General features: G+C 42.2%; 1 protein-coding gene across 1 annotated transcript in view; it reads left to right on the plus strand.

Moving 5' to 3' along the window:
- The first annotated feature begins 1,998 nt into the window (after positions 1-1,998).
- LOC139368373 (chondroitin sulfate proteoglycan 4) overlaps positions 1,999-26,606 on the plus strand; it is a 115,859-nt gene continuing 91,251 nt past the window's right edge. Inside the window, exon 1 of the mRNA XM_071107161.1 lies at positions 1,999-2,122. Within this exon, the coding sequence (XP_070963262.1) occupies positions 2,050-2,122 (73 nt within the window). The 5' untranslated portion in view covers positions 1,999-2,049. The remainder of the gene's footprint in view (positions 2,123-26,606) is intronic.

A 26,606-nucleotide genomic window follows, 5' to 3' on the forward strand; every position in this document is an offset into this window, starting at 1 on the left:
ACACAAACTGAAATTGGATGCATTGTAAACGCAGGTCCAACAAGGGAAAAACGTTGCTAGTTAGTAAGCTAGTATTGATTTGTTTTTTCAGAGACATATATTTTTTTAGCATCTGATGACGTAATGTGGTGAGTGATGAACATGTGGTGAGTGATGAACATCCAGCCTACAGAGGTTAAGTTATATAAGAAACCAAATGGCAAATTGAATAATTGAATTCAATAACCTCTGTTATTGAGTTTACAGAAAAATGTCTGGGTATGAGGCATAGACACACAACAACAAACTGTTTGTTGTGAATCTGTTTTATAAACCGCCACACAATTGACTCACCACACATCATGTGAAGTGGTTTGAAGCCGTCCTGACTGTGAGGTGAACCTCATTTGAATGAATGTCTGTGGCTCTGTGCCCTCCCATGCTGAGAGAACCCACTCATATCTGTGAGTGGCATCCCTCCAGGCAAATTACCAAGCCCAGGGGAACGAGCCTCTGTGTCTTGGGACCATGTGGCGTGCTATGATTCATAAAGACATTATTGATGCAGCACAAGCTTCTGTGAAAATATCAAGGGAGCCGAGTCAAAAAGATTAGACTCGTAAGTGGTGTCACTAAAGTCACGTAAAATACTGTTAATGAATAAGACCCATTGACCCATTCCTTTCGTTTCTATACACAGTAAAAACATCTCCTATGGAGTCAAATTCAACACTATTTTGAGGTTCATATGGTTCCTCCCCCATTTTGAGGTAAAACTACTCTGGTCATTGTGTTTATATTTTTGGAGTTAAAACAACACTAAATGGAGTGAGTTGATTAAACTCCCTTGCCATTTAGCACTTTTCTGTGTTGTTTTTCATTAACAATCAACTGTCAGAGTAAACAATGTCTCTGTCGATTTACCTCCTTTGAGTTAAGAAGGTGTAAAGTCTCATTTTCATATTTCTAAAAGTGTCACATTACAGTGGCTTGCAATGTGTAATCCAATCTCTGTTGGAAACCAACTAGCAGTAGGAACTTCACCGATTTGTATATCAACCATTACAATCAGAATGCCTGCCAAAGTAGGGGGGATAGAGTGCAGTTGGAGACCACTTCGTACAGTAGTTCCTCATGTAAACTGGAACAACCATCTCAGTAATGGATGCAATAAATCCAACCACTTACAGATTGGATTCGTTTTAAAAATGTTTTACTTATATTTGTGAAGCATAACATAAAAACCATCCATGCGAAATCATCATATTGAAACAAACTCTTTAAAAAATCTACCTACAACTGAGAATGCTGGGAAAGATGACAATGAGGCTCCTCCCAAATATGTAGATATTCCATAGATTTAACTCCATGTCTCTGGTAGAGCTAAAAGTACTCAGTGATCAGCACCAAATCCAGAGAGTGTATCACTCTGTTAAGATAACTCCAGTTGAGTTAAGATAATGCCAGTAAAGTCCATTTAAACCTAAAATGTTAACACTGATTTTAACTCTCCTTGATTTACTGTGTACTCTTTTCAGAAGTTATTCCATTGAATTCAAGTGTAGGATTTGTATGTGAGTACCATTATTACTACCAAGTAGTAACAGAGACACTGCCTCCAGACTTAAGAGACAAAAGCAACAGAGAGTGAAACAACCTTGATTTTCATCTTTAATTAAAAGCAAAAGGTTTATCCCTGCAGCACCAGCCTGCAGTCTCTAAAGGCCATTCCAATTACTGGCAGAAGACATAAAGAGCCCTTCAACTTTGAGTGGCCAGACTCAGTAATTTGAGAGAGAGGGATCGAGAGAGGGGGAGAAAGGGGCGAGGGAGAGTTGTGTACTTTTTTCCACCAGGGCCGGCGTGGCTCTCTCTGGGAGTGTGCTAGGCAAAGGGCTGAAGGGAGGAGTAGGCAGGGCTTTTTGGGGGGTTGCAAGAAGGAGGGCGTTTACTTCGGTGGCCCAACCCCTTCCATAGAGTAGAGATGCAGAAGCAACTCGGCTCCCAAAAGTAACTGGAAGACAGTTCCCTTTGAATGGAGAGTGAGTTGCAGAGGACTACACCGGCAATATGAGAGCCCTGCGTTTGGTCCTGCTGAGTGCCTTCTTGCCCCTGCTCTGTCTGCCCAGCCCCAGCCATGGAGGTAAGTGCAACAAGCCAAATTAGTTTGTCAAGCTATTAGTCTCCAAGCTGACCGATCCCCTGTTATGTCAGAAAGTCACAGCTGTAGCTATGGGGGTCATTCAAGTCAACTCTCACTTTCATGGGCTTCTCTCCTATACATATCAATTATAATCACTTGGGTTTCCGGGTTGAAGTTGCCTCTAATCGCTGACTTCGGTTCAGCTAATCGATCCTTCACCCTCCTCACTTTTGGGAGGTAAAAAAGAAAAACTGACATCGGACCCGGGCATAGGGGTAACTTCATCCCACACCATTAGATATCGATCAGTCAGGTTTCTTTCAAACACATTTTACTGCTGTTTTACATGAAATTACATACACCTGGAGAGATCTGCTGTAGGCGTTGTGCAGTGCTATAGGTCTCAGACAGCAGATGTTTAAGTTTATGTGTAATGTTTGCTCAGGAACAGTTTTGTGGGAGCAGTGTGTTGGTAGAGGGTACAGTCAGTGGTTAGATAGCTAACTTTAAAGGGAGGTGCGTTTGAGGTCCCCTCCTCGAGCTCTGAAAAGCTCTTTCAGAAGCAGCCCAGGGCCAGGGTAGGCAAGGTTTGATTTCACCCATCCAGGGAAATGATCTTTAGGGGGTGGAGTGTCAAGAAAGAGCTGGCTTCCTCTCTCCCTCCCTTCTCCTCTCTCTCTCCCTTCTCCTCCCTTGGCCCCACAGTTCTGAGATAGATTGAATCAGGAGCAGCAGCACCTCACGGTGCAGTTCCCGGCCACGAGGAGTTTTGGAAGTGTTTGTGGTTGGGGGAAGGCAAATCTGGTGTTCGCCCTGAATCTGGTGAGGGAATGAAACGATGCCTTTCAAAAGCTCACTGGATCCTACAGAAATCTGTACACATGGCAATTTGGCAGGAGTATCCCCGGCCCCATTGCACAGATGTTTAGTTTATTGTTTGTGCCAGGCTCTTAGATCTTTCAAATCACATTGGACATTTTACTCCAGTTAAACTCCAATGGGAAAACAGTGACGAGCCCCAGTCTGGGGTTGGGAATGCCACTTGGTCTGAGTGGAAAACTGCTTGTTAAGTCTAGTTTAGGGAATAATTTCAACCTTCAAAGCCTGTGTAGTGAATGTCATCTGTAGCACTGTAATGGGATGTTATCAGGTGATAGCATTGATATCAGTTGGCACCACAGTCTGTAGTGTTAAACTGCTGACCCGATAGCGCTAATGCTAAACAGATGTTCCAGAGTCTGCGCCTTTCTCCCCCCCCCCCGCCCCACCTTCCCTGTCACCCTCACCCTTCCAACCACAAGCTGTCAGGAACACCTCACAAACTACCTGGAATGTGCATCTCTGACCTCACCTCCTCTGTGTTTGCATCTTGTCCCTGTGTCACGGGGTGCCACATTGCTCGCAGCTGGAACTGGACGAACTTGTACGTCATTGTACGACAGCAGAATGCTATAGAAAAGTCACTCTAATGATTTCTCTGGTCTGTGGAGCTGTTGCTAAATGACTCGGGTTCATAAACCTAATTCTCCTTAACTGCTACGTTAATTGTCCTAACCTGCAACAAAAAGTCTAATCTGACAAAAGCTCTATCCTTTCCAGTCAAAACTACTACATCTCATTCTCTACCTCTGTGTATTTTGTGGCTATGGTAACAGAGCTAAACAAATATGGATTTTGAAGCTGGGCTTCTTGGAGCTTCTATACAAGGAGCCCATGTGTTCTGTGTGAGTTGCCAGAAGGGTAAACTGCATAGACTACAAGTGCCTGCACATTAGATTAATGAATCCAATACTTGTTTAAGGGAATTGACGAGATTAGTCGTTGGTGACTGGAGCTCTCTGACTAATGCAGCCAGCAACCCTGAATTCACCCCCCACTTTAAACAGTTTACTAACTAAAATGTTATGATACATTGTAAATGCACATTATGTAGATGCAACATACTGGGCATGCAAATCCGACAGTGTATAAATGCCCTTTGGACATCATCATAGAATAGGATGGCAACAATGTACAGTGCCTTGCAAAAGTAATCATCCCCCTTGGCGTTTTTTCATATTTTGTTGCATTACAACCTGTAATTTAAATATAATTTTATTTTGATTTCATGTAATGGAAATACACAAAATAGTCCAAATTGGTGAAATTAAATTTAAAAAAACAACTAAAAATATAAATAATTTATTTTTTTGTTTTTAAATGGAAAAGTGGTGCGTGCGTATGTACTCAGCCCCTTTGCTATGAAGCCCCTAAATAAGATCTGGTGCAACCAATTACCTTCAGAAGTCACATAATTAGTCAAATGAAGTCCTCCTTTGTGCAATCCAAGTGTCACATGATCTGTCACATGATCTCAGTATATATACACCTGTTCTGAAAGGCACCAGAGTCTGCAACACCACTAGCTAGGGGCACCACCAAGCAAGCAGCACCATGAAGACCAAGGAGCTCTCCAAACAGGTCAGAGACAAAGTTGTGGAGAAGTACAGATCAGGGTTGGGTTATAAAAAAATATCAGTAACTTTGAAAATCCGAATTAGCACCATTAAATCTATTATTAAAAAATGTAAAGAATTTTTGCACCACAACAAACCTGCCAAGAGAGGGCCACCCACCAAAACTCACGGACTAGGCAAGGAGAGCATTAATCAGAGAGGCAACAAAGAGTCCAAAGATAACCCTGAAGGAGCTGCAAAGCTCCACAGCGGAGAATGGAGTATCTGTCCATAGGACCACTTTAAGCTGTACACTCCACAGAGCTGGGCTTCACGGAAGAGTGGCCAGAAAAAAAGCCATTGCTTAAAGAAAAAAATAAGCAAACACATTTGGTGATTGCCAAAAGGCATGTGGGAGACTCCCAAAATATATGTAAGAATGTACTCTGGTCAGATCAGACTAAAATTGAGCTTTTTGTCCATCAAGGTAAATTCTATGTCTAGCAATAACCAACACCCTTCATCACCCCTCATGGGGATGTTTTTCATCGGCAGGGACTGGGAAACTGGTCAGAATTGAAGGAATGATGGATGGCGCAAAATACAGGGAAATTCTTGAGAGAAACCTGTTTATCTTCCAGAGATTTGAGACTGGGACAGAGATTCACCTTCCAGCATGACAATGACCCTAAGCATACTGCTAAAGCAACACTCGAGTGGTTTAAGGGGAAACATTTAAACGTTTTGGAATGGCCTAGTCAAAGCCCAGACCTCAATACAATTGAGTGGTGTGACTTAAAGATTGCTGTACACCTGCAGAACCCATCCAACTTGAAGTAGCTGGAGCAGTTTTGCCTTGAAGATGGTGCAAAAATCCCAGTGGCTAGATGTGCCAAGCTTATAGAGACATACCCCAAGAGACTTGCAGCTGTAGTTCCTGCAAAAGGTGGCTTTAACAAGGTATTGACTTTGTGGGGAGAATAGTTATGTACGCTCAAGTTTTCAGGGTTCTTTTTGTCTTATTTTGCATCTTCAAAGTGGTAGGCATGTTGTGTAAATCAAATGATACAAATATAATCTATATAATCTATGGATTTCACATGACTGGGAGTACAGATATGCATCTGTTGGCGACAGATACCTTTAAAAAAATGTAGGGCAGTGGATCAGAAAACCGGTCAGTATCTGATGTGACCACCACTTGCCTCATGCAGTGCAACACATCTCCTTCGCATAGAGTTGATCAGGCTGTTGATTGTGGCCCGTGGAATGTTGTCCCACTCCTCTTCAATGGCTGTGCGAATTTGCTGGATATGGCGGGAACAGGAACATGCTGTCGTACACAGCAACCCAAACGTGCTCAATGGGTGACAAGTCTGGTGAGTATGCAGGCCATGGATGAACTGGGACATTTTCAGCTTTCAGGAATTGTGTACAGATCCTTGCGTCATGGGGCCTTGCATTATTATGCTGAAACATGAGGTGATGGTGGCGGGGGAATGGTACAAACAATGGGCCTCAGGATCTCGTCACGGTATCTTGTGCATTCAAATTGCCATAGATAAAATGCAATTGTGTACGTTATCCGTAGCTTATGCCTGCCCATATCATAACCCCACCGCCACCTCGAGGCATTCTGTTCACAACGTTGACATCCGCATACCGCTCACCCACACAACGCCATCTACCCAGTACAGTTAAACACAAGATTCTTCCGTGAAGAGCACACTTTTCCAGCATGCCAGTGACCACCGAAGGTAAGCATTTTCCCACTGAAGTCAGTTACGACGCTAAACTGCAGTCAGGTCAAGACCCTGGTTAGCACACAGATGAGCTTCCCTGAGACGGTTTCTGACAGTTTGTGCAGAAATACTTCGGTTGTGCAAACCCACAGTTTCATCAGCTGTCCTGGTGGCTGGTCTCCGACAATCCCAAAGGTGAAAAAGTTGGACGTGGAGGTCCTGGGCTGGAGTGGTTAGACGTGGTCTGTAGTTGTGGGGGCCGGATGAACGTGCTGCCAAGTTTTCTAAAACGGCATTAGAGGTGACTTATGTTAGTGCAATTAACATAACATTTTCTGGCAACAGCTCTGGTGGACATTCCTGCATCAGCATGCCAGTTGCACGCTTCCTCAAAACCTGAGACATCTGTGGCGTTGTCATGTGAAAAACTGCTCATTTTAGAATGGCCATTTATTGTCCCCCGCACAAGGTGCACCTGTGTAATGATCATGCTGTTTAGTCAGCTTCTTGATATGCCACCTGTCAGGTGGATGGATTACCTTGGCAAGGGAAAAATGCTCACTAACAGGGATGTAAACAATTTTGGGAAACATGATTTTGTGTATGGAACATTTCTGAGATCTTTTATTTCAGCTCATGAAACATGGGACCAACACTTTACAGGTTGCGCTTATCATTTTGTTCAGTGTAATTCACTTGTTTTGACAATGGCCCATGGGGTGACAGTCGTGATAAGATCAACCTCTTACATTAGTTCTTGATCTTCGCTATGTCTGCTATAGGCTGTAAACCCAAACTTCCTGATATTGTACATCTGCTTTAGGCAGTATACCCAAATGTCCTGACATTGTTTAATGAATGGTATGTGCACTGAGCATTGTTATTTGCATTGGATAAGTGCCCTCCACTGGCTAAGACTAGTACTGCTACTACTACAATCGGAATCAGCCCCAAAGGACACACAATTTTATTACAACCTTTTGCTTGATACTAGGGGCGTAGGCACGACTGGGTCTGGGTGGGTGCAGGCACAGGTGTAGGGGATCCAGGCCCACCAAATAGGCTTGAGGAAAAAAATGCTTTAGTCGTCAGTGTTCCAAATGGGACGTTATTTGTCTTTATTTGACTTGCATTGTACTTGACTTGGGCAGGACCTCAACGAAACTGAGTACCGGCACCATTTCTTCTGCTTGAGTTCCTGCACCTCCTATAGAATACTAGTTCAAAAGTATTGAGAAGTTCCTGCAACTAAATATAAACGGTACCGGCACTCGAAATGAGTACTGACACCTATTTCAGTCCAAGTCAAGCACTGGTCTAAACATGCATATACCATCAGATAGAATTCATAGCAAGCAGTAGGGAGGGGGTGGGAAAATGAAAGGAATATACGAAAGGGATATTGACAATAACAATAATAATAATACAATAATAATAATATATGGTATTTGGCAGATGAGTTTCAGAACACTAAAGGACATCTTACATAAAATCTGGTGCTTTACATAAAATCAATTTCAGTTAGGCCTATGTAATGAATATGAATTATTCTTTATTTACAAGGGGGAAAACTATAAAAACAAATTGTGAAAAGAAATCAGCTCCTGGGTGGCACAGCGGTCTAAGGCACTGCATATCAGTACAAGAGGTGTCACTACAGTCCCTGGTTTGAATCTAGGCTGTATCACATACGGCCGTGATTGGGAGTCCCATAGGGCGGCACACAATTGGCCCAGCGTCGTCCGGGTTTAGCCGGGGTAGGCCGTCATTGTAAATAAGAATTTGTTTTTAACTGACTTGCCTAGTTAAATACAGGTTAAACTGCTTAATTTCCAAATAATATGTGGGCTCTGGCACGTGTCACTTTGCGCTGATACCATGTCCAGAAAACAGCAGCTATCACTGTGTTGACTCTCTAGCCAACTTGGCTAGCAAAAACAAGTAAATGTGATGTTGGAGCATTTGCCAAGTTATTTGATATCAGTGATTTTGCCATGAAGGGCTTCCAGTACATTCAGAGACAATGATCAGCGCTACAAACATTTTTATTAAACATTCCTAGAAATCATGAAACACGCTTCTCCACTTCGACAGACGCTCGATCCCTCCCTCCGCTGAGACATGACATGAAATAAAAAAATTGAGTTATTTAAATGTATGCTCTGTTGTGCCTTGCAAGTAATAGGATACAACAACCGTCCCTTTACCAGTGTAATCATATAGCCTAGCTTGAGACTCGAGTTTTGAAATATAAGGGACTCTACATTATTATGAAAGTAGGCAAATGCATGGGGAATTGAATTGAATTGGAAATAGAACTTTGTCCAATGCACTTTAGTTAGGCCCTATAGGCTATTTGATAATTTAACTGATATCACACAATGCATTGTAGGCACACTTGATCTCCCGCGCCCACATAGAATAGCATTCTACTTGCATTGTGACTCATAAAGTGATCTTGACTAAGAAAAGGTTGTGGACCACTGTTCTGGTCTATATAGGCTACAGCCTATTATGAGGTGCATTAGCATACTGTTTAGCAAAAATGTTTGCTGTGATGGTGTCTCACGCAAACCTGATCTAATTCGATTGGCCAACATGCTAGTGATTAACACTAGAAAAGCCTGGCCTCGTTGGATCCCTTCGGGCCAATGACGTGTCTTTTGAAAGTCAACAGTCTAATAAACACATTTCATATATACTATCGGAAGAATAATCATTTGGTTGTGTTTATGAGGGTGTTCGGTAACGCTATACAAAATAATGTATTTCAAAGAACACAATAGAATTCATTTGTTTATGTAACTGTAGGCTACATGTACACAATAAAAAAACAAAACAAACAATTCAAGTGTTAAAATCCATTAAATAAACACCATCACAAAGAACAGAAATTATTCATTAGTTAAGGGCAGTTCTTAAGGAATGAATTTATGAAAAAAAAAGTATTTCAAAAGAACAGAATGGCATATTGTCTGTTTAAATATATTAATGTGCTTTGAGTGTTGCAAGTGCACGTGGGAGCTCAGGGGGTCATTTTTAAGAGTTTAGTAAGGATAGGTGATTTGGAAACTGCAGAATCGTCTCTTTTTGATACTATATAGACATCAAAACGTCTTACATGCTTGTCACTCTGTAGGAGAATTTGCTAAAGATCACTTTCTGAGTCAAAATGCAAGCCAAGATCTTATTAATTTAATATAAGTAGACATGCACTCAATTGACTGTAGCGCATATGGGGCCCACAAGCTAATGGTGGCTGAAAACACAATCATCGCGGGATGAACGAGTGACGAATTTCCAGCCAAGGATGGTTCATTTAAAAATAATTCCTTCCTCCCTCGCCCCTTGCCCTGCAAGTGCATCATGACGCCTGACGATTATACGTCATCAGAGGTGTCCACTTAATTTGAGGGCTGAGGGGATAGGGTGTGTCTTAAGTGTTTGGACCGCAACCTATGGCTCGAGGAAGCTCAGATCACGTGTCTGCAGTTATCTGATTGGCCAGCGACAGGCCTGTAGGTGCACTTGATTTGCTCTCTGGGCCTGTCGGGTAGGGGGAGTTCTACCTTCAGACACATGTAATGGTTCAATATGGGAGCCCTGCCTACCAGGCGCTGGGGCTGCTGAATCAAGTGCACTTACCGCCAACATCACAAAACAAATAAAAACAATAGGATCGCAGGGCTTTAATCGTTGTTTTTTTTACGACCGGTTGGTGACCACTGGTTTAGGTGTAGTTTTGATGGGTCATCATCAGATGCACAGGCCTGGCAGGGAAAAAAAGAACATGTCCTCTTAAAACTGCTTATAACACAAATTCTGTTTGTGATATTAAGAGTCTAACACAATAGTGTGTTATATAGACTTATTTAGGAAAAGTCAAATATGGGGGGACTTAACTTTAAAAAAGTTGTTTTAGTCTAACTATAGGTCTATGGTTTATTATATGTAGGTCTGTGTGAGTCGCATGTTAAATGCAAGAGTCATGGATTTACGTAGGCCATCACATGTGTGGGGTATAGTATACAGTAAAGCATAGGGTAAGCTATACTTTTATGATAATTTAATGTTGATTTAAGTTCCCAAATTTTGGACCACATACATTTTTGCTGGCTCTGCCATCAACGGATTTCTGCCTACGCCACCGTTTGAAATCATATGGAAATAAGAGGATGCCATAACATTGCAGAGCATGGGAAAGAAAATCAATGTTGACAGTGTTCTAATGAAGGTAAAGCTCCCTCCTCTTCCTGTCTGCTTTTTATCCTGGCAGCTTAAGACAGCAGGTTTCACTATTCGAGTGAGTTCTGTGTTATTAATGACCTTTCTGCCTGTGGCCGGGGGCAAAATCCGTTGTGAGAATCCACATTTCTTAATTTGGACATTCCCTATGCCTTCTCCAGCTCTTCCCCCACCAGGCGGAATAAGTGTAACTTTATAACCCTAGTAAAACTTACCATATGATAGGGCTTTCCATCTCTGCTTGTACTTATTCGCCTGAGATATGGCTTTTTCTTTGCAACTCTGCCTAGAAGGCCGGCATCCCGAAGTCACCTCTCACTGTTGACGTTGAGACGGGTGTTTTGCAGGTACTATTTAATGAAGCTGCCAGCTGAGGACTTGTGAGGCGTCTGTTTCTCAAACTAGAAAGTGCATTTGTGAATATACCCAAGTCAAAGCCAGTGTTTCTGTCCCCGAAAAGTGCAATCGTTACATTTTCTCCCTCAAGGTAGTAGGAAAAACAAGTGTAACACAAAGTTAAACAGCACCGCCCAGCATATTTATTGTTGATAAGAACTGTTTGGGAATGTAATGCCGTGGATTTCATGATCAGACCGTGTTAGCCCGATCCGCTAAGGTCAAGGCATTACATTTCCCCTTTGGCGACCAATGAAGTACTGGAGAAGATCTTATCATATCTGCTTTTGAAGAAGTCTGTGTTAGCCCATCGAGCTGAAGAGTAGGCATGAGATCAGGGAGCTAACCAATGTCTTCAGTTCTCAGGCAAAGTTATCATTTTAAAACATCATTTTCTGATAAAAACAGTATCTGATTTGCCCAATAGGCAGTACAAATCTGCTTCTCTAAGCTAATGTAACAGTGTAAATAAGTTGTTCAATTCCTGCATAAAATGGGTAATACAGACAGGAAGTCTCTCCAGTGCCTCGACCAGCACAACTGGGGTTACCTCTACCCGTCCCGTCCGGAGCCAGTCCCAGTGGGATGCAGAGACGCGGCATTGGACCACTTCTAGGGGTTCACCCGCCGCTTCTGGGCTGTCTTCAACCATCCCCCTGACGGTAGAGAGGCTGGGGAATGGCTCTTCCATTTGAGGCAGGGGACGAGGAGCACCCAGGAGTTCACCCTGGAATTCTGGACCTTGGACGCCGGAGCAGGCTGGAACGACAGGGCCCCCATCGACCACTACCGATGCAGCCTGCGTGAGGACGTCCGACATGAGCTGGCCTCCACGGTAAAGGATGTGCAGCGATCGCTAGGGTTTGCCAATTACTACCGAAGATTTATCCTGGGTTTTGGCCAGGTGGATGCTCCCATTACCTCACTGCTGAAGGCGGGGTCCTGTATGGTTGCAGTGGTCGGCTTAGGCGGACAGAGCTTTTGAGCACCTGAGAGCTCTGTTTACCTCGGCTCCCGTGCTGGACCATCCGGATCCCTCTTTTGCATTCATAGTGGAGGTGGACGCGTCCGAGGCTGGGATAGGAGCCGTGCTCTCAAAACGCTCGGGTACGCCACCGAAACTCCACCCCTGTGCTTTCTTCTCGAAGAAGCTCATCCGGCGGAGCGTAACTATGATGTGGGGGACCGGGACCTGTTGGCTGTGGATAAAGCGTTGAAGGCTCCCGGCCTCCTGCCTGGTTGCGCCGGCCATGTGGGAGCTGGACGCGGACATTGAGCAGGCATACAGAGCCCGCTCCCCTCCAATGTCCCATCGGGCGTATGTACTGATGTACGTTCCGTCTGCTGTCCGTGACCACGTCATCCTCCTCTGGTCATCCGGGGATCAGTCGGATGGTGCGCTCTCTGACTGGGAAGTACTGGTGGCCCACCTTGGCAAAGGACGTGAGGGTTTATGTTTCCTCCTGCTCGGTGTGTGCCCAGTATAAGGCTTCGAGACACCTGCCCAGAAGTAAGCTACATCCCTTACCCATTCCACAACGACCTTGGTCACACCTGTCGGTGGATTTTCTAAACAATCTTCCTCTTTCACAGGAAAACACTACGATCCTGGTCGTTGTGGATCGTTTCTCTAAGTCCTGTCGTCTCCTCCCTCTGCCCGGTCTTCCTACGGCCCTACAGACTGCAGAAGCCCTGTTTACTCACGTCTTCCGGCACTACGGGGTGCCTGAGGATATACAGTGCCTTGCGAAAGTATTCGGCCCCCTTGAACTTTGCGACCTTTTGCCACATTTCAGGCTTCAAACATAAAGATATAAAACTGTATTTTTTGTGAAGAATCAACAACAAGTGGGACACAATCATGAAGTGGAACGACATTTATTGTATATTTTAAACTTTTTTAACAAATCAAAAACTGAAAAATTGGGTGTGCAAAATTATTCAGCCCCTTTACTTTCAGTGCAGCAAACTCTCTCCAGAAGTTCAGTGAGGATCTCTGAATGATCCAATGTTGACCTAAATGACTAATGATGATAAATACAATCCACCTGTGTGTAATCAAGTCTCCGTATAAATGCACCTGCACTGTGATAGTCTCAGACGTCCGTTAAAAGCGCAGAGAGCATCATGAAGAACAAGGAACACACCAGGCAGGTCTGAGATACTGTTGTGAAGAAGTTTAAAGCCGGATTTGGATACAAAAAGATTTCCCAAGCTTTAAACATCCCAAGGAGCACTGTGCAAGCGATAATATTGAAATGGAAGGAGTATCAGACCACTGCAAATCTACCAAGACCTGGCCGTCCCTCTAAACTTTCAGCTCATACAAGGAGAAGACTGATCAGAGATGCAGCCAAGAGGCCCATGATCACTCTGGATGAACTGCAGAGATCTACAGCTGAGGTGGGAGACTCTGTTGATAGGACAACAATCAGTCGTATATTGCACAAATCTGGCCTTTATGGAAGAGTGGCAAGAAGAAAGCCATTTCTTAAAGATATCCATAAAAAGTGTTGTTTAAAGTTTGCCACAAGCCACCTGGGAGACACACCAAACATGTGGAAGAAGGTGCTCTGGTCAGATGAAACCAAAATTGAACTTTTTGGCAACAATACACACCTGTTACATGGGTATTGTTACGCGTCATACTTTTTGTCTATTGTTCCGTGTTTGGGCACATTTATGTACTTTTGTGCTTTCGTTGGACCGGAATAACAAGTGCGCCTATTCACTACACTCTGCTCTCCTGCACCTGACTTTGCCTCCAGTACACACAACGCATTATACATTATCTACATTTTTACTCCAAGACGTCGGCAATTTGAAAAACTGAAAAATTTGATTGTGCATTGAACCATGATGTACGCTGTAGTTTCAAAACTCTGTAGATAGGGCTAAAACAATGACGCAATATCTGAATTCCGACATCTTTATGCACCTTCTCCATTGTTGTAGTTGAGTTGAGAGTGTCTTGGGAGAAAAACTGTCATTAAGTTGTCATAAAATGTACGTTTTGTATCATGCATTAGCAATTTATGTTATCAGCAACTACCATTGTTTAGTTGGCTTCAAATAAGCCACTCTTTACATGTCTATTTCTGAATCTAAGAATATCGTTTCCATGTGGGTTTTATGCTAGCGAAGGATGCCCTTTTTTAGGAGTGCTGATCATATCTATTTTATAACTGAACATTCATCTATACTGTGTCCCATCATTGCAGGTAATTTATTGTTGACGATCGTACAAAGTATAAATGGTTTTATAAGCTCATGAGCACCAGCTAGCTTGTTAGCGTGGTTGTTAGCTTAGAAATATGTGGTGCATTCTATTTCTTGGCCACTAATGTGACATCGAGTCACTTTTCAGGTACATTTGACATATTTTGATGATAGTAGTTTATTGTAATGTTGTAGACATGAGATTACGTTTGAAAACTATTTATTTGTATTATTAGAAATAGGAAGAAATAATAATAATAAATATCTACTATACAATCACCAGGACCTTTTATAGACATTCAGAATGTCTTTTTGTTAGTATATTATACAGCAGATCTATGGAGAAGTGTTGTTGGAGTGCTATTAATATGCCTTTTGATGACTGAACATTCATCTATACTGTGTCCTATCAGCTTGGTAATAAATAAACTATCCATCCACTACTCCATCGTGTGCTGACTCACTGACTAGGCATGGGACCGAGAGTTCACACTGAGACAATACAATTTTCATATAATCAAATTGTATTTGTCACATGCGCCGAATACAACCGGTGTGTAGACCTTACAGGGAAATGCTTACTTACAAGCCCTTAACCAACAATGCAGTTTTAAGAAGAAAAAACGAGTTAAGTATTTACTAAAAAAAACTGAAGTAAAAAAAAAAAAGATTCTTATTTTAATTAAATAAAATAAGAAAAATAGAAAAAAAAATAATTAAGGAGCAACAGTAAAATAACAGTAGCGAGGCTATATACATGGGGTTCCGGTACAGAATCAATGTGCGGGGGCACCGGTTACGCGAGGTAATTGAGGTAATATGTACATGTAGGTAGAGGTAAATTGGCTATGCATGGATAAAAATAGTATCCAGTGTTGGGATGATTCAATGGGGGAAGTGTGAAAAAAGAGCCTGGTCTGATGCTTAACAACATGGCAATACCTTGATCAAAATATCTCTGTTTCTTCCCCATTCTAATATAGACAAAAGTGCTTCTGTGAGAGGCTTAGAAAATGTTCCGATTGCCATCTCAATAGTTCCTGATTTCAAGTATGCCTACTATTTGATTGTATTTTTTTGTTCTTTCAATTAGGTTGAGATAGTAATGGAGATTAAAAAAAGGACTTGTAAGAGAGCAATTAACTGTTATCCCAAGAAAACGTTTTTGTTATTTTACTTCAGGACCCATGAGAACCTTTGTAACAATATATCGGCTTGGAGCCAAGCTTTACATCAGCTATGGCCAAATCTACGTGATCTAATGATCATACAAGGGAATACAAGGGAAAATGCATTCCTTAAAATGACTGAATATCTGTTATGAAAATGTCAACATACAGTATATCTTTGAAGACATACTTGTGAGGCTTTGTAATATAAACCCTCCATGAAACTTTCCTTCTGTTAATAATATAAACATAGACAGCCTTGGTGGTCGCTCACATGTTTTAGTGAGTCATCGGCTACTTCCAAAATGGCACACTTGAGTTGAATATAGGTCTATTGCTGCTGGTCTGTGGGAGTTCTCTTGGGTCCACACAGTGTCTGAGTGTGAGTCATACACTCATGAGGCCACTGTGGTTAAATCATGGGATACTGTATCTTACACTAACACAACCAACACATTTTGAGTCCTCTCAATGGTGCTTGTTAGAAATGTTGTGGTAGCGTTTTTGGGAAAACTCTCCCTTTTAACTATCTCAAAACCAATGGAAATCCAACATTAATTTTCCTCTAACATCCTTGTATGTTCTATCTAGAGAGCATTTCTTTCCAGCAACCTTACACAGAAAATATAACATGATTGTCTGTTGTCTTCAGTTGACCTGAATATGCAGTTTGAATATCTCCTGCCATTTTATGTATCGCAACATGGCTTTGGCAGGCAGACAACAATATGCAAGGAGGGCGACACAGAGGCATATCAATGCCAACTTCTGTCCTGTTGAAATCTTCTTCAGGCCTGATAAAACCCTGAAGTGTTTCTGGGTAATTTGTAGCCTGCCTGTTCTCGTCAGAGGCTGGGTCCTATGGGAGAAAATCAAGGGGCCTGCTGGGGTAGCTTGGTTCTGCTCTTGCAGCTGACAAGACGTGACTAAATTGTGCTGGATAAATATAGCTGGGTGTAGCCCGACCCAGTAGCGTAATGCTTCACATGTTGCAGAGAGGAGAGGGGGTGTGAGAGGGGCTGCTTGGAAGCTCTGGGGAGAGGAGAGGAGGAAAGGTGTGCAGAGTGGTAGTTCACACAGATTCCAGTGTTCAGGGGCTAGAGCATGTTGTCATCTCCCAGTCACGGCAGATTGAAATAGACAGAGGAAATGGTTTGTTCCATGGAGCTCTGCCTGACTGACTGCAACGTCTTCTTCAGTAGCTGCCTCGGGTGCTGAGGGGACTTGCCAGGAGACCAAGCCCTTGTCTGAGCTGATATAATAGCCAAGGCTAATACAGTCTTTATTGTGTGTTTATTTACAGCACTTGAGATCATTGCTGTTTAATGCTCATTGTAAACCAAACAAATGTGTACTGTCTTACACAACATTCTGAAGCTCTTGAATGTTTATTTGGTACATAGGGATACATACTGAATGTAATAAGACAAGTCTCCATAAAATGTTATTGTATAACAAATTGTTGTTCTATGTTGCTCAATAACAATCAAATGGTGAACAATAATGCTAGCTAAATTATTGGTTTTGGCAAAACAGTACAACTCGCAAAGTAGACAAATCATAGGTCAAATAGAAAAACACTATCAAATGGAAGCAGAATCAATGTACAATGACAAGAGCTACCCAGTATTTTGAGGTGAAAGTATTGGAATATGCTCCCACAGCCACATAACCAGTGCATCAGGTCACATACACTATATATACAAAAGTATGTGGAGTCCCCTTCAAATTAGTGCATTCGGCAATTTCAACCACATCCGTTGCTGACAGGTGTATAAAATGGAGCACACCACCATGCAATCTCCATAGACAAAAATAGGCAGTATAATGTTTTAACTGGAGAGCTCAGTGACTTTCAACGTGGCACCGTCATAGGACGCGTCTAGGAGCGACGACAGCTCAGACGCGAAGTGGTAGGACACACAAGCTCACGGAATGGGACTGCTGAGAGCTGAAGCGCAGAAAACTTGTCTGTCCTCGATTTGCACCACTCAGTACTGAGTTCCAAACTGCCTGTGGAAGCAACGTCAGCACAGGATCTGTTTGTCGGGAGCTTCATGAAGTGGGGTTCCATCAGTGGAGGCTCCTCAGATGAGAAACGGGAGGACCATCCTACTCAGTGAACTTCATAAAAATATAAAACAATTTAAAGTTATCCTTTTTAGATGAAACTATACTAAATATATTGACATTTCACCAAATAATTGATTGAAACACACTGTTTTGCAATGAAGGTGTACAGTAGCCTCAACATCACTCTGTAGGGTAGTACCATGGTGTAGCCGGAGGACAGCTAGCTTCCGTCCTCCTCTTGGTACATTGAAATCAATACAAAACCTAGGAGGCTCTTGGTTCTCACCCCCTTCCATAGACTTACACAGTAATTATGACAACTTCTGGAGGACGTCCCCCAACCTATCAGAGCTCTTGCAGCATGAACTGACATGTTGTCCACCCAATCAAAGGATCAGAGTATTAATCTAGTACTGAAAGCATAAGCTACAGCTAGCTAGCACAGCAGTGGATAAACTGTGGTGAGTAATTGACTCAAAGAAAGAGAAAGACAGTTATTAACAGATTAATTTCTTTAAAAATGAAGGAGAAGTGAGAGAGAGTTTATCATTTTTTTCACTTTCAGTTTCACTTAGCTAGCAAATGCGGCTAGCTAGTTTAGCCTACTCAAACACCCGGCTCAAGCCAGAGGGAAGCTATGTTAGCTAGCTGGCTATGACTATCCAACACAACACTGGAACACCTTCAAGTCAAGGTAAGCTTTTGGTTTTATTAATTTATTGCCACCGGGGCCCACCGGTGTAACTTCTTACTGACTAAACACTGTAACGTAACTGCATGATTGTAGCAGGTTTACTAACACATTTCTAGTTAGCTAACGCACTTTTGTACATCGCGCTGTAATGTACAATTTACATTATTTTAGCGCCCAAAAAGTGTAATATGAATACCATTGTAAAGCAACATTTCTCCCCGTTCCAGCAAAATCAATGACGAGACCTTCAAGCTGCCTGATTGAAGAAGGCAGTGAGCTTCATCGGGTCTTTTTTTAAATGGCGTGAAAGTGAAACCTACTGCGTGATGTGTCATTACATACCCATTTGAAATATTGTTTTTAGGGCGGTGCTAAAGTTATCTTCAGAAAAAAACAGCGGCCGTCGTGGCTTTTGAGAGTCATGATGGCAGTGATGACGCAAGAAATTAATGCATTCAATTGTACAATTGACTAGGTATCCCCCTTACCCTGTCCCTTTCTTGTTTTTAATCTGCCAGAGAAGTGCTACATCTGGTTGAGAGAGGCAGTACGACACAAAATGAGTTGCATTATGCGTGCTGTAAGTTAATTACATCATGACACGTCACAATTTAAGGTACAGTGTCAGAGGGGTCAGTTATTTCAACTTTTTAACTCCAGTACTATCAGTCCGTTACCATGTCAATCAACGCTTGAATAGAAACGTAGTTCATACCCCAGATTTTGATGCCAACACAGTCGCTACAATCCCATTAGTTTTCATTGCAGCCTTGTTTGAATGCTGCGGTTGCGCAAATTTGTACGGATTGGCGTTAGTCAACAATAGCTTTATTAGCTATGTTGACTAGGATGTTACTTTAGCTAATATGGGGACAATGATGTAGGCTGTCTGTAGCGGTTATGACATGGTTTGGTTAGGAAAGTTTTTTTTCGCCTGGTCACATACAGCTGATGTGTTGTGCATTGAAGTCCACAAAAGAAAGGAAATGGTGAGAGTGCATAGAGGAGAGAAGGAATACAACGTGGTGTTTACGTGTGACCAGGGGTGTATTCATTCCGCCGATTCTGGTGAGATACGTTTCTTAAATGGAATCAAACAAAACGGGGATAAAAAATACCTGAATTTGTCTAATAGAAACTCTTGTTTGCAATTGTTGGACTAATGATTACACCCTAGATAAGCTAGATGCTATATAACTAGGCTATAACACAGCATAAATGGGTGGGTCTAATCCGGAATGCTGAATGGTTAAAATCACATTCCAGGGCCCTCCCGAGTGGCGCAGCGGTCAAAAGCACTGCATCGCAGAGCTTGAGGCGTCACAATAGACACGGGTTTGATCCATGGCTGTATCACAACTGGCCGTGATCGGGAGTCCTTTAGGGCGGTGCATAATTGGCCCAGCATCGTCCGGGTTAGAGGAGGGTTTGGCTCGGTGTGCTTTACTTGGCACATTGTGCTCTAGCAACTCCTTGTGGCAGGCCGGGCGCCTGCAGGCTGACCATGGTCATCAGGTGAACGGTGTTTCCTACGACACATTGGTGCAGCTGGCATCCGGGTTAAGCGGGCAGGTGTTAAGAAACGTGGTTTGGCAGGTCATGATGTTTTGGAGGACGCATGACTCGACCTTCACCTCCCGAGCCTTTGGGGAGTTGCAGCGATGAGACGAGATTGAAATTGGGGAGAAAAAGGGGGTAAAATACAACAAACAACATTTTTTTAAATACATTTTAAAAAGCGTTCCAGCCTGTTTCTATACCAGAAGTTTCCACTATGAAAAGCATTCAGACATTATCTCACATTTCTTTTAGACTAACATTTTTTAAACAGTGGAGATTTGTATAAACCTTTCTGTCTGTCTCTCCAACATTTGCAACATTGTTTTAATATTCAAATTCCATCTCCAGCTGTCCTATAGTAATGAATGTGTCGGGAGTCAGGATGAGACAGACACAGGCAGGCAGCTTTTCTCAGCCAGTCAAAATCATGAACTAGCATAATTTGTATGGATATATACAAAGAACTATCAAACAGGTCAAACTAAACAAAGTGTAGCTAGTTTGCTGTCTTTATAGCTTCAGTTTGAAGTGATTATGTTTTGTTGTTGGCTAGCTCCTCTGAACAACAGTGTCCTGATGAGAGAGCACATGTTCTATGCCAGGAGAAATCGTGAATCATTAGCTTATTGGTATGAAAGCATCCAAATAAATTTCACTAGAAAACAGCTTAAATGCAAATGCAGCTGCAGCTACTTAGATGTTATTTTGGCTGCAGAAATTAAGTTAGCCGTAGTTGGCTAGCTAGCAAGCAAGGGATAAGCCAGTATGGCAATGGAACATTCAGAATTAACTACTGGGTCGCGTCTATAGACCCAAAACATAAAGACTGAACTGGGTCGTGTCTCTTGTGTTGGGACTATGTCTTGTGGAAGGATGAAATAGTGTAAATAAATTAATCAAAATAAAGTTTTTAATGAAAATATGTCAATCATTATTTGAATATGTTGGTAACCCATTGTATAAAAGTGATAATGTCCTTGAAGCCGGTGTTTGGAGGATATATTGGCACGATTTGCCGACCCTCAACTCTCGGGCCTAACATCACCCATGCCAATATATCCTCCAAACACGGGCTTCTCGGGTATTATCTCGTAAATAATTAGTTGGCTATTAGGCCAAGGAACTTGGTGACACCACTTACCAAATAATAGGCCTTTCTAATATCCTATACACTAGCAGACTTAAATCATCAAGGCCTCAAATCATCAGTAATTAAATACAAGTCATTATTTTAAAAATATATGTAAGTCCTCTGCTTGAGGACCCCCCATGCTTCACTTGTCATTAGTCAACCACAGATTGGTTCATAATAATAGACTATTCCACCCTGACAGTTTCCCTGCTCTTTTCACAAGTGGCACATGGCATATGGAGATTGTTATTGGCCAATCATGTCATCAAGTGGAAATAGGCTACAGTCATAGAGCCTCTGTGTATGGCAAAAGTTAGGAGATGTCTAATCAATAGAAGTTAAAAGTTAAAGGAGGAGGACAGGCTGTAGCCTAGGCAGCCGATAGTGGTGTGCTCTAGATCATTTTCTCCCCGCCTTTTTACCTTCAAAGATAGTTAAGGAGGAAAAGTATGCCTTTGCAGCCTAAATGGAGGATGCTTTATGAACGAGCCGGTCCACGGGGACATAAATGTACTACCAAGAATGTACATCAAGCCTAGACGATTGTGCAGATCTAGCGCCCACCACTGCCGGCTGCCTAGGCTAGGTAGGCTACAACAACCAAGAGTCAACAGGTAGGCTGCTACTTGATATTATGAATGGAGTTGTAGTTATTTTTAACTCTAAGACAAGAAAGCTCATGGAGCCTCAATTAGCCTAGCTCACTAGCTGGCTAGCCTCTTCCAGTTTTATGCAGTCAAGACGGTACTACATAATCATAATGGATGATACATAACTTAACTATGGAAGTTATTAGTCTGCTATAGCGCAAGTCGGCTTGGCTTGTTGCTGTCTCTAGTCTCTACCTCCCTGCACCCAATGTCACTCACAGCAGTAGCACGGCCATTCCCCCACCTGCTAGAGCGGGGGATTGTTTTTTTGGCAGACTACAAACCTTGTTGTGTATTCCTACTCTCCCTCAGGCTTTATCAGCTCTGGTTAATAAATTAGCTTAGAAATATACCTTTCTGCTGCTTCCTTCACCTTGGATCGGACCGAGTCCAGTTGTTATATAGTGTCCTTTAAAACGTGGTTCTATGTGTAAAAAAAAGATTTATGCATATCGGGTCCGGGTGGGAAAGCTCCAGGTCCATTTTGGAATGGGTCCAACTTTTTGAATACTTGTAATGTGTAATGTATCTAAAGCTCTGGCCAAAAAGACTATGACATGACATACTCTTTTTGGCCAGACAGCATCAGATACCATGCGTTTGGAAAGTATTCAGACCCTTTCCCTTTTTCCACGTTGTGTTACGTTAAGGCAAAAAATCTCATCAATCTAAACACAATACCCAATAACGGCAAAGCGAAAAGATGTTATTAGAAATGTTGGCAAAAAAAATTAAATAAATGAAATACCTTATCTACAGTCAAGTCATGTCCTTGGCATGCAGTCACAGTTGACTGAAGAAAGTCATTTTACATTTGCTGTGTTTTTATGTTTCTATTCAATTTATTTCACATCCTAAGCAAAAGAGAATAATGTATTTTCCTTATTCATCATTTGTCGGCATTACATAGCTATGTTAAAACTTCTCTAGGATAGGGGGCAGCATTCGGAATTTTGGATGAAAAGCGTGCCCAAATTAAACTGCCTGCTACTCATGCCCAGAAGCTAAGATATGCATACTATTAGTAGATTTAGATAGAAAACACTCTGAAGTTTCTAAAACTGTTTGAATCATGTCTGTGACTATAACAGAACTTATTTGACAGGCAAAACCCAGAGGACAAACCATTCAGATGTTCGTTTTTTTAGGTCACTCTTTTCAATGGGGTTTCATTGGGAATCCAGATTTCTAAGGGATCTTCTTGCAGTTCCTATCGCTTCCACTGGATGTCAACAGTCTTTAGAAATTGGTTGAGGTTTTTCCTTTGAGAAATGAAGAGGTAGACATGTTCAGAACGAGGCTAGAGAGAAGTGTACTCTTTGTTAGAGGCACGTGACCTGAAAAGCATGCTCCACTTTGTTTTCCTCCGGTATTGAACACAGTTAATCCCGTCTTAAATTTTATTGATTATTTACGTTAAAAATACCTAAAGTTGTATTACAATAGTAGTTTGAAATGTTTGAACAAAGCTTACAGGTAACTTTTGTAGTCATGTTGGGCGAGTTGGAACCTGTGTTTTTCTGGATCAAAGGCGCCAAATAAATGTACATTTTGGATATTTATCGACGGAATTAATCGAACAAAAGGACCATTTGTGATGTTTATGGGAGATATTGGAGTGCCAACAGAAGAAGCTCGTCAAAGGTAAGGCATGAATTATATCTTTATTTCTGAGTTTTGTGTCGCGCCTGGAGGGTTGAAATATGATGGTCTGTTTGTTTGCTTGGGTGCTATCCTCAGATAATAGCATCGTTTGCTTTTGCCGTAAAGCATTTTTAAAATCTGAGACGTTGTCTGGATTCACAACAAGTGTAGCTTTAATTTGATATATTGAATGTGTGATTTCATGAAAGTTTAATTTTTATTGTAATTTATTTTAATTTGGCGCTCTGCATTTTCACTGGATGTTGGCCAGTTGGGACACTACCGTCCCACATATCCCAGAGAGGTTTTAAAACCTTTTACTAAAATGGGCTAAATCAGGGTCACACAGAGTGTTTCTTGGTAGTCTTAAACAAATCTACTTTGAAACAAAAGTATGCACCTCACACATGATTATGAGCTTAAAAAAAGAAGACACCTGTACCATGTCAGATATAGAGTTGTAATGTATTGAATTTTGAGTTTGCATCCCTATATTATACTTTATATAACAAACCCTTTGACATAGGACCATCGGATTTTCAGCATTCATGTTGAATAATTATCAAATGATGACAAATATTAATAACATGAGGTGTCTGTGTCAGTAAGTGGTCCTGTGCGATGACAAACATAGTAGTCAGAATGGATCACTATTTAATGAATTATCTTGATTTGTAGCTACTTGAAAATAATTCACTGTAGGGATCGAACTTAATAAACATATTTTAGAGCCCAAAATAGGCGTATGTTTATTTTTCTGTAATGCTTTTCTGGCTATCGTTATTTATTTTAGGCATTCTAGGGCAGACCAGGGCTTTTGGCACCACTACGCAGTAACCGACCAGCAGAGCTTGTGACTTCATGCTCCAGACTGGCCTCTTACTGTTTATTAAGCATGTGACAAATTTGATTTTATTTAATATTAGAGACCTTAAAGTTAAAGCTGCAATATGTAACTTTTTGGGCAACCAAACCAAATTCACATGGAAATATGAGTTATAAATATGGCATTCTCATTGAAAGCAAATCTAAGAAGCGGCAGATCTGTTCTATGTGGGCTATTTCTATGCTTCCATTTTTTTTTTTTTTTTTTACATTTTGGTTTTGTCCACAGCTTCAAACAGCTGAAAATACAAGATTTTTGGTTATTGAAAATGTATTTAAATGCATTTTACATGGTACAATAATTCTCTACAGTATATGCTTGTTTTGCCACATAAACTGAAATTAGGCTAGCTATTAGAATGTTAGCAACCAAAGGTGAAAATGTATTATTAATATCATACATTTGGCATCCTATTTGTAGAGCTAATGGTAACTACTTCAAAACTTCCAAAGATCCAATCAACCATAGATTAATGACAGGCTACCTAGCTACAAGCTCAACTGAAATGTAGCTTGTTTCCAAACCTAAGCAAGGTACATGGAGGTAGGAAACTGGATGGTTGACTTGTTCTCACCAAAGTGCACTACCCTTCATATACCAGTAGGAGTCACTATTCAGGCAGGAATCATTGGACTGTGGCTTCACATTTTATTTCAATTTACCTCTTTATTTAGCTTGATGGCATGATGTTGAAACGATGACGTTGAGTCAAACACTATCAACATTGAAACAAGGTCAAATAAAACATGTTTAATCAAATATAAAATTGAACATAATTTCAACCATATATATTGAATATAAAATTTAAAATATTAATGTTTTTATGTGGAATTTAACACAATTTTAACGTATACATAGTTCTGATGATTATATTGAATATATAACAACGTGTTAGTCAGGTTATGTAAAGGTATTTACAGTGGAAGTTGTACCCGAATTTCAATGCTAACAACGCTGGTTGAAATTAAATGAAAATAGTACTGATTGATTACTTTGTTCAAATCCAATAACAAATTACGTTAAAACAATGTTGACTCAACCAGTGTGTGCCTAGTGGGAAGTATGTTCTTTGCCCTTCAAATAGACATCTTGGTTCACTGGCCATAGTTCACTGGCCATGTCAATTAAATAGAATCTCAATTCAACGGCTCAGACACAAGAGGCATGTGGCAGGGTCTACAGTCAATCACGGACTACAGGAAGAAACCCAGCCCAGTCACGGACCAGGATGTCTTGCTCCCAGGCAGACTAAATAACTTTTTTGCCCGCTTTGAGGACAATACAGTGCCACTGACACGGCCTGCAACGAAAACATGCGGTCTCTCCTTCACTGCAGCCGAGGTGAGTAAGACATTTAAACGTGTTAACCCTCGCAAGGCTGCAGGCCCAGATGGCATCCCCAGCCGCGCCCTCAGAGCATGCGCAGACCAGCTGGCCGGTGTGTTTACGGACATATTCAATCAATCCCTATACCAGTCTGCTGTTCCCACATGCTTCAAGAGGGCCACCATTGTTCCTGTTCCCAAGAAAGCTAAGGTAACTGAGCTAAATGACTACCGCCCCGTAGCACTCACATCCGTCATCATGAAGTGCTTTGAGAGACTAGTCAAGGACCATATCACCTCCACCCTACCTGACACCCTAGACCCACTCCAATTTGCTTACCGCCCAAATAGATCCACAGACGATGCAATCTCAACCACACTGCACACTGCCCTAACCCATCTGGACAAGAGGAATACCTATGTGAGAATGCTGTTCATCGACTACAGCTCGGCATTCAACACCATAGTACCCTCCAAGCTCGTCATCAAGCTCGAGACCCTGGGTCTCGACCCCGCCCTGTGCAACTGGGTACTGGACTTCCTGACGGGCCGCCCCCAGGTGGTGAGGGTAGGCAACAACATCTCCTCCCCGCTGATCCTCAACACTGGGGCCCCACAAGGTTGCGTTCTGAGCCCTCTCCTGTACTCCCTGTTCACCCACGACTGCGTGGCCACGCACGCCTCCAACTCAATCATCAAGTTTGCGGACGACACAACAGTGGTAGGCTTGATTACCAACAACGATGAGACGGCCTACAGGGAGGAGGTGAGGGCCCTCGGAGTGTGGTGTCAGGAAAACAACCTCACACTCAACGTCAACAAAACTAAGGAGATGATTGTGGACTTCAGGAAACAGCAGAGGGAACACCCCCCTATCCACATCGATGGAACAGTAGTGGAGAGGGTAGCAAGTTTTAAGTTCCTCGGCATACACATCACAGACAAACTGAATTGGTCCACTCACACAGACAGCATCGTGAAGAAGGCGCAGCAGCGCCTCTTCAACCTCAGGAGGCTGAAGAAATTCGGCTTGTCACCAAAAGCACTCACAAACTTCTACAGATGCACAATCGAGAGCATCCTGGCGGGCTGTATCACCGCCTGGTATGGCAACTGCACCGCCCTCAACCGTAAGGCTCTCCAGAGGGTAGTGAGGTCTGCACAACGCATCACCGGGGGCAAACTACCTGCCCTCCAGGACACCTACACCACCCGATGTCACAGGAAGGCCATAAAGATCATCAAGGACATCAACCACCCGAGCCACTGCCTGTTCACCCCGCTATCATCCAGAAGGCGAGGTCAGTACAGGTG

Source organism: Oncorhynchus clarkii, chromosome 2 (assembly GCF_045791955.1).
Source record: "Oncorhynchus clarkii lewisi isolate Uvic-CL-2024 chromosome 2, UVic_Ocla_1.0, whole genome shotgun sequence".
NCBI lineage: Eukaryota > Metazoa > Chordata > Actinopteri > Salmoniformes > Salmonidae > Oncorhynchus > Oncorhynchus clarkii.